The 12502-nt window shown below is 42.1% G+C and overlaps 1 protein-coding gene across 1 annotated transcript in view; it reads right to left on the bottom strand.

The window, feature by feature from the left end:
* The window catches only part of LOC117755251 (inactive dipeptidyl peptidase 10-like), a 63285-nt gene that overhangs the window by 21385 nt on the left and 29398 nt on the right, over positions 1-12502 (bottom strand). The window contains exons 2-5 of the mRNA XM_034574887.1: positions 3517-3628; positions 3220-3315; positions 1318-1412; positions 911-985 (exon numbers count right to left, since the gene is read on the bottom strand). Of these exons, the coding sequence (XP_034430778.1) occupies positions 911-985; positions 1318-1412; positions 3220-3315; positions 3517-3628 (378 nt within the window). The remainder of the gene's footprint in view (positions 1-910; positions 986-1317; positions 1413-3219; positions 3316-3516; positions 3629-12502) is intronic.

Below are 12502 nucleotides of genomic sequence, written 5' to 3'. Positions count from 1 at the left end.
GGTGCTGTGATCATTAATAAAGTCATAACAGCAGTGGCCCCGTCCTTCAGGGGCTGCGACACAGTGGCCGGACCAGGTTACTGCACTTTGAAGGCTCCCTCAGACAGATTCAACCTTCAATCCCTGAACAATGACGGCTCCCTCTGCAGGCCGACCTATTCCAGGATTCATTGTGCGCCGGCCGTGAATCAGTTTTCAAAAAGAGATAAAGACCTCAAACAAGACGCTCGGGCAATTGGGACACAGCCACTATCTTCGACAACGTAATTATAGCGACAACAGTGTTCCTGGTGTCCCTCACACTCTCCTCTCTCCCCCATTTCCCTCCTCTCGCACAAACCAGTTGAGGCAAATGTCCCCCCAGAGACCCACTCTTAGTCTTTGCTCATTGTATGAACTGTTTCCCTAAGTGAATTAAATAAAAGAACAATAAGTTGAGGTTTTTTTTTATGTTCCATAGGCACCACAGTGAGAAACAAAGCAAACAACCATTACTTCTTTACCCTTTGAAGCATGACAGCAGGAAATCAGGAGAAATCAGGTCAAGGACAAATATGCATCCATTCATTGTGTTATGTTTTGTTATGGTTCTCATGCTTTATACCCTAAACTTCACCAATACTCACAAGAGACAGTTGTCGACCATGTAGGTCCACACAGAGAATGAGCCTCTTTCTCTCTCTCTCTCTTTCACGTCTCTCCACTTCGTGACATTTAAATACCACTATAATAATAATTTATTCCCATTGGTCACCAAACAGTGTCTGACTTGATCGGGAGGAGAGTTATGAAGAAAAGTCGACCGACTCCTGCTGAGTCATTTATGGCGAGAACGCAGACACAGCTCTGCCCCACACTACTGTAAGGCTTGGTATATACACCATAGTGTATCATAGTATTAAGAGCTTACCTGCTTGACATCATATCCCAGAAGAACATAGTTGAGATCAGGAGAAACCGAAAACCTTGAGGCCTTAAAAGTTGCCTGTGGGAAGAGAAGCAGACATGGTGAAGATTTGTTCTGCGAAACTAAGAACACATCAGAGGTACACACACACACACACACACACACACACACACACACACACACACACACACACACACACACACACACACACACACACACACGACAGCAAACACATTCTAACAACCTGAAATCAGTATAAAACATTACAAACTTGAGTCAACCTCCACAAGGTCAGAACACCGGCAAAGTTCTTTACTATTAAAACGATGATGCATTAAAACTTGATAAGAAAAATACATGAATAATTGTTATTTTCCTTAAATAAACATTTCATTTGACTCAATACTTACAAATGTGGTGTTTTTCAGCAGGAGCTGTGTTTCATTGCTCTTTAAAGACGTTTTCAAAACATCTCCGTCCCAGTTCTGAAAGATGATCTCCTTTCCTACAGGACACAAACATAAATGCCCAGTAACACTGGATTTGTAGTATAAATAAATACAAATAAATACATGATTCAGTGACACAGAAAGACTGGATGCTCGACACCGTTCCTCAGGATATACGGTAGCTTTGGTTCCTCCACTGGAAAACATTTACTTAAGATGATGATGTGCAGACAGAATAACTCTGAGATTCATGGGGGGGGTTTAATGAGTCGGACGTTAAGCTTCCCCCGGAGAAGAACACACATCTGACAGGAGCGAGGAGAACAACACCAGCAGGAACACAAACTCCTTCAGGAGCATCTGCCGTAGAGAACTGGGCACAGTGAGATTCAGTGGAATCAACGACAGGAGTGTCTGCAATAACTCTGGTCTAAATTCAACCCCCCCCCCCCCCACCCACCCACCCACCAGTCCAGACAGGACTGAATTCCATTACCTCATGTGACAGGTCTAAATCATTTTGAAGTCCCCATCTCATGTAAATGTCAATGACTGAGCTCCGAGGCGTCACTCTCGGGCAATGAGGCTGAGGACTCGCAAACACTCAAAACACTTGAGTATGACAGGAAAATAAATATGAAAGACGGATGAATCGCTCGTATTCAGCAGGCGAGAAAATCCTCCAAAGGCTTTTGTCATTTAGAAAAACTCGTACCCACTGTAAAACAAACCAGGTCTTTTATATTCTGTGCATGTATCAAATCAAAGGTTGCATAAAACATTTTACAGCAAAAGTGATTGTGAAACTGGGTCACGGTCCCATCGGGAAAAGCTCCGAGGACAAAGGTGACGTGTCGTTTCAGCCGTGATTACAAGAGTCTGAGTTCGTCAGTGTTTGGTTCGGACAATAATTAAAGGAAATCCCATGTGACGCTGCTGTTGACTCCGTTAGTCCAGGGTGACAAGATGCCTGGGTGAACAACAGACACAACAGACACAACAGACACCCGCAGCATGCAGCAGATGGTGATACCCTGCTCATAGATTAAGTGCTTTAAGTGGTCATCAAGACCAGAAATGTGTATAGATGTGTTATTAACATCCATCTCTGCACTTTCCACAATGGAGTTCCCTTAATGTCTGGGAGTGGGTGTGTGGTGTGAACGGGTGGGGGGGGGCTGAACACAGAAAGCTGGGGGCTCCGGAGCTGAGCACCAGGGTGGAGGGGGTGTGACTGCCAATTCAAAACTGACTGGGGCCTGTTTGTGAGGAAGCTCTGAAGCCCAGAGAACAACGTTTGCCAGTCAGTTCCGTGGAGGAGACTGGTATCCAGTGCAGAGCAGGAACCAACCATCACATTTCAGACACACTTATTCTACACAACTTCATGGTGTGATAACAGATCAGCTGTTGTGTTGGCTCCGCTCCCTCGGAGAGGAACAGAAAATCAATTAACATTCAACAGAAACTGTACCTGCATGCAAACTGTGTAGAACACAGCTGTGAGCGTTGATTGGGTAATTATCTGCCGTCTCATCAGATGCTGATGAAACTATCGTATGCAAATGAAATGAATCGGAGATGCAGCTTCGCACAGTTTCTCAAGAAAAAACATTCACACACATTAGATTTTGATTCCAATGAAAACATCCAGACTCAGAAAGCATGATGGTCACACAACAATACCAGTAAAGAGTGTAGAGGTAGAGTTTGTGTTCTAACTGCATGAACATGGGTAGGAGCATATTACAAATACTGAAGATGATGATGTGTCTTTACAGGAGGAAGATTTGATGTTTTTTGACACATAATATGTGACCAAGAATTAGTTTGAGGCGATTTGAACCCAGGTTTCAAACTCACCACTAATCCACTTTGCATCAGGCTCATGTATTTGGAAGTCTCGGTGAAACAGGTCATCGACTGTCAACTGTGAACCAGAGGGTTTAACACCATCATCTACAGGAAGAAGAACAAGATGCATTTAATACTGTTCACTGTCAACAACCTGTCAAAGGGAGAGAATCAGATAATTAAGAAAACTCACAGGTTAAATCAAAACCATAGATCGTAAAGCAAATGATTGGAAAATTTGTGAGGAATGTGATTGGGAGGCTGAGCTGTTATTATTCTAGGAGTCAATATAAATGGGAACGTTACCTCTTGACAGCAGAACAATGGACAGTCCAATGAGGGAGAGAACCAGCAGAATAACCAGCAGAGAGATGCCGATGCCCTTCCAGTTCCTGTCCGGTCCAATAGGCCCCAAGTCCTGAGAAACAAGAGGAGAAAATCATGTGAATGATGAGAAATTGTGTTTTTAATAACCCCAAAAAACGTAAAATACGGGAAAATAAAAAAGGGAGGGAGAAGCCCCAGAGCATCTTCCCCAAGTATAATGATGCTGACACATAAACAAGACAGAGTATCAACAGTAACCTATGTTGAAGAGGCTCTGCTGGATTCTGAGGGAACCAAGAGGCCACAACTTCCAGATGTGCTCATCAATGAAGTTTTAGTGGTAGTAGCCACTTTGCTGGGTAACAAAACTGTCTCTATACCCACGGGTCTGGTTCACATAACAAAGAAATATATATATGATATAATTAAGGCTATCAAAATCAAAACAAAGCAGGCGAATCATAGTTGAAGGAACAATAATTATCACCCTGTATGAAAACTGGGAGAGTTTTTTCGTCTAAGCTTTTCATAAAAACCTGTATTCTTTTTAATTAAACTTATGTTCATTTCTTTCTATCCACTGGTTTTCAATACTGAAGAATTCAACACTATTGCTTTTAACAGTTCAACACTTTTAACACAATCTAGAGCGTTTTGTCTCCTAACTCTCAAAGAGTGTAGTTTTATTCAAGTATAATATTGGATGAAACTTCAACTTCCTGAAAACAAAAAATGATGATATTGGTTTAAAGAGTAAGTCGTCTTTTAATGAACTATTCGTTAGTTACATGTATAAATGCTGTCTCGCCTGAGACCTGAGACCACTCATGCAACTTCATATCAACTCACTCTCGATGACACGTCAAAAACAATGCTCTCATCTGAGAAAAAGGATGTGCAGCCAATATTTCATGTTCTTTGACGAAAGGTTTTCTTCTACGACATCATCCACAGCTGACTTTTACCTTCAGCAGGTCGGATCAGTCACTGAAGCACCACAGAGGATCCTGTGCTGTTCACAGGTTAGTTAATGAGCCTTATCCAGAAATCACAGTGGTAAACACTTTTATTCACTGGGTTGATACCACATTACCACATTACTCTCGTGTTTCTCCAGTGGCAGTTTCTGAAACGAGCCCACAGGGTTAACAAGCTCCGCTCTGACTCTGCTGGACTTGTTGAAAGCTTTACGATGTTAACGAGACAGAAGAATCCTCTGAAGAGCCGGCCCCTTTTTGGACCTGTCTCCAAGTCTTTATCTGCCTGACATCAATTATGCCGCCTTATTGCATTTGCAGTGACAGAGCGGTTTTATAAATAAATCCTTCTTGCTTACAGAGCCCCAGGCGTCTGAAAACCCGTCCGTGTATTTATGGATCTCTTCACTTTCCAAGTCTTTTAATTGGGAGAATGATTCAAAGATAAATACCATTGCCAGCTCTACACCCCTCGGCAACTCCACTTTGTCCCCGTAGCGTCTGGTTATTAAACTTCTGGATCAGTTGCTGAAAAGTACTTTTCCACAGTGAAGACTTCTCCCGTCTCGATTCAACATTACTCTGTTGGCGCTGTCTGCGTTTTGTTTGCCGTCATTAACTCGAGCTTCACCCATTACACATCAGGGAGCATTATTTGCTGTAGTGCCTTCTCCGTCGTTATCCAGACTCCCAATGACACAACGAGCTGTCGGGCCATCATGGTCCTGATGGTGAACATTTACATATGGTGGGATTAAGTTGAGTCATGTCCCCCCCTGCTGTGGATCCATGAAATCATCCATATTCCAGTTAAATACATACATAATAAATCTCTTAAAATTCAGAGGCACAGATCTCAACTATTAAACTTTAATTCAGAATAATCCATTTGATTCATGGCAGTTCAGTTTTTCAAAAAGGGAAAGAGAAACAAATCAATACACAAAAAAAAAAAACACTTAAACATCTTCATTCATTTCTCATTTTCTTTACTGAAAATGTATCCATCCTTCATCATTTCTGTCCTCAGAACTGGAACTCAACAGATCAACAACTCAGTTTCCTCAACATACTCAGACAATTGGATTAGCCGTTAACATAAATCTAGCTGGCCTATCCCATAATTTATAAAATTCATTAGGGGTATAACATTTTTCACAAGCAACACTGGATTACTAATCTATACTCTCTAGGTAAATATGTCTTTTATACTTTACTACCCAATCCAAAGGGACATATTCAAATATATTGATTTGTTTAATCAACTGTCAAAATGTTTATTATATAAGCAGCAAATATATATGTGTCCAATTGTAATAATGTTGGCAGCCTTGATAGAGTTCGGTTCTCGGTCACACCAGAGCTCTTTGAGTCGCTGAACAAATCCGAGGTGAGAATGGTTGTTAGAAAAGCTTCCTTACATTCCCGGTAGTTTTCTATTTATACCTTATTTTCATATAGTAATAAGTCATATTTTGGGGCAACTCCACTTTATGTTGAGGTCTGAATATGTTTCAGTTCTTGTCGGGTCAGGTTAAAACAAATAAGATCCAAAGGGGCTTCCATCTTTTGCAGGAGGACAAACATAAAGCATTTGGCATTTAGAAAAATGCTGGTTAAATATTGTGCATGTGTCTGTTCCATCGTTGCTCTAAAGCAAAACAGTGACAGGAGTTAAACGGAGGTAAAACCTTCATCACTCGGACAAATGTAAACACACTGTGTGTATGTGTGTGTGTGTGTGTGTTTTCCTGACAACTCCTGCTTGTCTATGTGTGTCGTTGTGTGTCGTCTCCGAGCTGAAGGTCTCAAAGCAACACTATAAATCCAACAGACACACTGACAGCAGAGCCAGCGCGTCCCGCCCTCTAACCTGTCAACACAGCCGAAGCTTTTCCTCCACATCTTCCAACAAACAAGCTGTTTCTGACATTTGCTTTGTGACAGCACCATGTGATTCTCTTATTTTATCCGCAGCGTTGTGCCACGAGCTGTTTCTCAAGATGCTCAGTTTGCCGAAATTTTAACAGCACAGAAATTGGGCCATAAATGTTATAGAGAAGCTAATCTGTGTCATAATCCCCGTCTGAGATTAAGTCAGAAAGGTCAACTAAAGGTTGACGGTTTCGATCTGTGGCTCCTCCAGTCTGCAAGCGCCCTTGGGCAAACACTGAGCCAAACTGTCCCTGATGATGGAGCATCAGTGTGTGAGCGTATGTGAAAGAAGCACAATAAAAAAGTAAGTCCATTTACTAGAGCAACGAGAAAAACAGAATAAACTTCACACAGAAGTTGTTTAACTTCCTGTGAAGGAGCACACGCTTACAGCTGATTGGTGGACACGAGAGAAACAATGGAACCTGGTGTTTATCGCACTGTGACATTTGTAAATCAACTCTCTCTCCAGCATTCGAGCCCATTTGGGTCTTTTCCACCAGAAGCAGGACTGCTGGCACAATCCAGCACGTCTGCAGCACACAATGGAAAATTAGGCTTTATTGTGGATCTTTGTGGATTCACTGCTTTTAAAAACAATCACCTGAATGTGTCAGTATTTCGCCAGGATTCTTTTAATTTCTCATAATAATGAATTTAAAAGTTATGCATCCAATCCTTTAACTCTAATAAATCATTCCTATATATATATGTTGAATGGATGGGTGTGAAGTCAGGTCATGGAGTCTACTTGCTCTGAGCCTCAGAATAAGTTACGTCTGGGTCTGTCAGCCTGAGGTGGCTCCACTGGTGGAGGGTTTGAGCGTCTGACAGGAAGCATCTCAAGAATGCCTAAAGCAAAACGAAGCCAGCCAATCAGAACGTTCAGTCTTCTGAGGAAGATTGTGAAAACACATTTATTCTCCGAAGAACTGTTTTTTTTTAGCTTTATAAGAATGAAGTATTCTCCAAAGTCTGACACTGTGGAAAACACTCCTCAGACAAAAAATTAGCTACAGCTGCAGCCCTCCAGCAGCCCAGGGGGGGGGGGGGGGGACGTGTCTTTCGTTCTGTAATTTTATCAATAATTAATTGCAACATTGATATCGTCTGGAAACATAAGACACACGACCACACTGTCCAAATGTGTTTACAGGTACATGAATATGTATTCTATGAATCTCAGTCATTATATATATATATATATATATATATGCCTTTGAAATAATGACTCCATGAAATAAAGTACTGCATACTGAATACAAGAAGTAGAGAAAAGTGTTGAACTGTGTGTGTTGTAGTAAACTCCAGTTAACGTGAAGATGGGAGAGATGCTCTTGATGCATTCATCTTTAAATCTGTCCTCCTACCCGAGATGATACCCCCCCCCAAATCAAGAATATTATTGATGAAATGTAGGGTCAGGGTCCAACTTCACTTGGTTTCTGATCTGAAGTGGTCCGGTGGCTGGCTTCATGCATATCGAGCTCACTAAACCTCCCCGACTTCAGCCTGCTCTCCTGTTGACAGAAATCGAGTGCGTGCGGCGCTCGAATTCAGAATTTTTACCGAGCACTTTGGCGGACGAGAACAACATTTACATGATGAATTGGCAGAGCAGAAAATATTCAAATAAATATCCCAAAGGCAGACATTGAGAGATAATGCATCACCCAGCCTTGAGTGTGGAGCTGGGACCACTTGACATTTCAGTCGTATAAAAGCAGGGAGGAACGCTGTGCTTCAGCGGTTATTCAGGACACTGAATATTCAGAGAAAGCAGGAGGGAGAGATGTCGTTTGGCTGCAGAAAAAGGATTCACAGGGTTTATGCTCATCTTTCCAAGTGCAAACGTAGGGAGATGAATCAGTATCGAGTTGCAGGAACATTATATTCATTACTCATCTTAGGGTCGGGGCAACATACATTCTTAAATAATATAAATATGTATTTGCATTATCTGAAGGGATTGTGTGATGTGTGACGGAGGGCGGTTAATGTTGTTACAACCTGAAGCATCCGTAAAGGGATGGAGGCACATAAACTTCCCAGCATGCACCAGCGAGGAACAGGAATCTTTTTGTGTCCTTGCTCGTTTGAAGGTGTCATTGTGTTCTGCAGTACTTTTCCATAATGTTCCCCCCCCACACACACACACACGTCCATTGTTGCAACACAATTGTTAAATCTGCATGAATGTGATTAGGCTGCAAATGTTCTGCTGAGAGGAGGTCGGTTGTTACCAAGAGAGCAGCAGCACAGGGGGGGGGGGGGGGGATCTGCTCTGGATCCTGGTTCTGACGCAGGTCAGTCTACATGGTGCTTCCTCTGCAGGGAAATTCCACGTTCCTTTGTAAATCAATCATATTTAGAAAAAGACGTGGGATGTTTCCAGACTTGTGGACCCAGAATAATAATAAAACCACATTTATAAACTCAGGGCCCAGGTTGAGAAACACTGAGAGAAAGTCAGCTCAGACTTTAACACACTTCTTGATTTATCCAAAGCTTGTAAAACAAAATCTCAGTATTATCTCAGTAAAACAATATTAGAAACACTGAAGATTAAAATCTCAACAGCAAACGAATCAGAGGAGACACAGAAAAACAAAACACAGCATGTGTTGAAGAAGTTAGTCCGGCCCCACGAAGGAAACGGCCCTCGACAGGAAAAAAGGCTCCGCACCTCTGTTGTAGTGCGAACACATAAAAGAACGTAACAGCACAATCCGAGTGTAGATAACTGCAGCCGTGTCCCGGAGGTGTTCCTCGGTACGATATGATATATCTGAGCAATGCAACTGCGAGCGCAGCCACAGCAGCAGCAGATACAGGCGGCTGGAGGAATGCATCACATTAGCACTGGGGGCTCTGTACATGGCTGAAGTGCTGCCTGCTGCCTATGTTTCTGAGCGTGTTATCGACAGAGTGCAGCTTGCCTCTCTTCATGAGGTGGTGGGTGGTTGCTGTGTGTGTGTCTGTGTGTGTGTGTGTGTGTAGGGCCGTGTGGGAAGTGATTCTAGGAGTTGAAGCACAGTCACACAACTTTTTTCCCTTCACTTTTCATCCCGCTGACCTGCCTCTCTCCAACTTTCCCGAGGCCCTTTAATCTATATAGGTTTACACTTAGCACGCCGAGCTCCGCGTACAAGCTGCAGGTGTGTGAGTCAGACTTCAGTCATGAATTTAAATAATCAAATGAGACGTGCAATGACTTTAACACCAGTCAGGTCTTAACTTCTGAATAATTCCCTTGAACGACTTGGTATCAGTTTCATTTCCTGACTACAGACGCCACAGAGTCAGTCTGACAACGGGCAGCAGCCGACCACCCTGTGCACACAGCTCTGAACACCCAGTACAGCAGTAAAGCATTAATTATGATATGATAGTATTAACTTTTCACATCTGTCGTGTTTCCGTTGTGTCGTATTTACATTTAATCAAGTAAAAATCATTCTAAAGTTTCACAAAACTCCACATTTAAATGAGTTTTTCCCCTGAAGTACATTTGGCAAATACAATAAATTCAGTACAACTTCAAGATCAACACTTCTTGAGTTGTATTGTAAGTTAACACAACTTCTGTTACATGGACCATAACAACTTCCTCTCTGTTGTGTGTGTTTGTTTGTCAACAGGATCTTTCACTAGTGAGACGATCTTTGTGAATTTCCGTCATCATTGGGATGTTGCAGTTAAACTTTCTTCTGAATTTAGATGAATTGTTTTGACTTTTCAACTGTGTGATAGTTGTGAATGTGAATTTCGATGAATCCCTCGGTCGATCAGGTTGGTGACTGTTACTTCAATATATTTAATCCACATTGTGTTTCTCATCTCCAGTTTTGATCTGTGGGCTTGTGACCAAACCTACAGATCCACTCCAGTGTAGTATTTCTCTCTTCTCAGCCGAAAAAGAAAAGAAACTGCAGATCTTAATTAAATCTTCTCCTATGGAGCTGTTATGACTTAATTCAGACTTGCAGACAGAATAAATCTTCACTACAGATATTGTCTCGTACCTGTAGCCTGTCAGAGATAATTCATCACTTCTTCACCAGAGTCCACGTCCGTTATCACCACCGACCACTGTCAGCGCACTGCAGGCTGCGCCGTGAGCAATCCACAACATTAACAAACCAAAAACTCTCACACGCCACATTTAATGAATTCATTTGAAAGGTTATAACAAAGTAAGTTTTCAGGCACAGGCAGGTTCTCCAGACTCATCTGCAGAGGTGAGCGGAGCCAAATTGAGGTCAGCAGAAAAGGTGGTGAAGTTATCAGACAATTCATCTGCTTTTTAATGAGCTTTTTAATTAAAAGAAAGAAAAGTTGGATAAAGGTACTTTTTCCCTTGCGGAGACTTGCAGTTGCTGCTGTTATAGTGAAAAGCAATCGATCGATTCACCTGCCAAATTACAATTAGAACCATTTACTCTATGAAAATAAGACCACGACATTCTATCAGTATTTCTTCAGCCTGTCTTACAGTTTGAGATAAATGTGACATAAAGTTTCCCCAATGTGGAGTCACCCGTTCTGAAGGGTTTGTGTTAGAAGCTGTTCCCGTCTGAAATCAACAATCATCTCCTGATGCTGGGCGAGTACCAGTTTATTATCCAGACACCAGCCCACTGTGTTTAACCTGCTCCTTCACTGGGTTCTGTCAGATGTATGGTCATTTTACAATAATTTTGCCCTTTGTATGATCAAAAATACGAAAATAATGAATATACGTCAGCCTGTTTTTCCATATTCCCTCTTTGTGTTAGTGTGCCTCTACTACAGCTGTCCAGGGAACCGAGAGGAGGAACAAAGAGAGAAAAGAGTTAGATATGTTCTTAACTTGACTAATTCAATTCAAAGGCTCAATTTAATTTAAACTACTAAATATATGTCTGTCTATTAGTATCAGTTTCTTTTATTGTGTAGTTACTGTTAGATGGTGTAGTTTGATATCATGTGTGTATGGCTGAGACAAGTAAGAAGCAGAAGTCCTCAGAGGGAGAAAACATCTTGAGCTCTTTTTAAAATGAGACATTTTAAAAAGTGCTGTTGAGAAAATAACTCTAAAAACTCATTATTTCAAGAAAAAACAAGAATATAAAGACGTATGTAGCAGCAGCACATTAAAAAATGCTCAAGTTTCATCACAGCAGATATTCATTTGAAATATTATTGCTTTATTTGAGGAATAACGATGCTGACAATCAGGAGACGGCTATTGGGAGGTTTATTTTTGAAAAAAGTTGTCAGCTGGAAAATAATTTAGCAGCAGAAACATTCATCTGTTCCCTTTCATGTCCTCACCAAACAACACTGAGCCTATAACTGGCGATCTCTTCTCTCCCAGTTAACAGTGTGACGGCACCAAAATTCAGAGCCAGAATGCACTGGTTTTCCCACAACCATTATAATGAGGTTGTTACCGCGTTGTGTGTTTACTGGCAGACATGTATCCCGTCTCTCCCCCGACCATCTGCCATCACCAGAGCCATAATGTGAGGGTGGACCTTTTGCCGAGTGGCACAGAGACGAGACAGGATACTGTATGTGACAGGGAGGGAGACGATGTGCCGGCACCTCACCACGCGGCACATCTCATTACCCCGGCCACCCTGTCGACAACGGGATCATAATTAATCTTCATTGAGCCACTGGGCCGTCTGGCTGACAGGCTAAATGGTTGGGGCGGCGGAGAGGGAGGATAACAATGTCCTCCAATGCGCCATTAAAGTGGGATTCAATGGAGTTTAATAGCAGATTTTGACACGTGGCGAGTCGTGGCTTTGGGTGACTGTTGACTCCTACAGGAAGAGACAAGCCGAGCAACCAGAGGCTCGGGGGTTCGATTCCCATTACACAAGCTTTTAGGTATTAAACATGCTGCAGTGGCCGTCAGGTCAACATGGTACAGTGACTTTATTTAATGTAATGCATGTTTAAATCTGACCTCGGAGACTAACCACCGTTGAGAGCTCTGAAGACAAGGTGTCGGCATGGCAACCCACTCACTTGATTTGAATATCAAATTATTTATACCAGCC

Source organism: Hippoglossus hippoglossus, chromosome 21 (genome assembly GCF_009819705.1).
Source record: "Hippoglossus hippoglossus isolate fHipHip1 chromosome 21, fHipHip1.pri, whole genome shotgun sequence".
Taxonomy (NCBI): Eukaryota; Metazoa; Chordata; class Actinopteri; order Pleuronectiformes; family Pleuronectidae; genus Hippoglossus; species Hippoglossus hippoglossus.
This window is presented reverse-complemented; position numbering and strand designations above follow the sequence as displayed.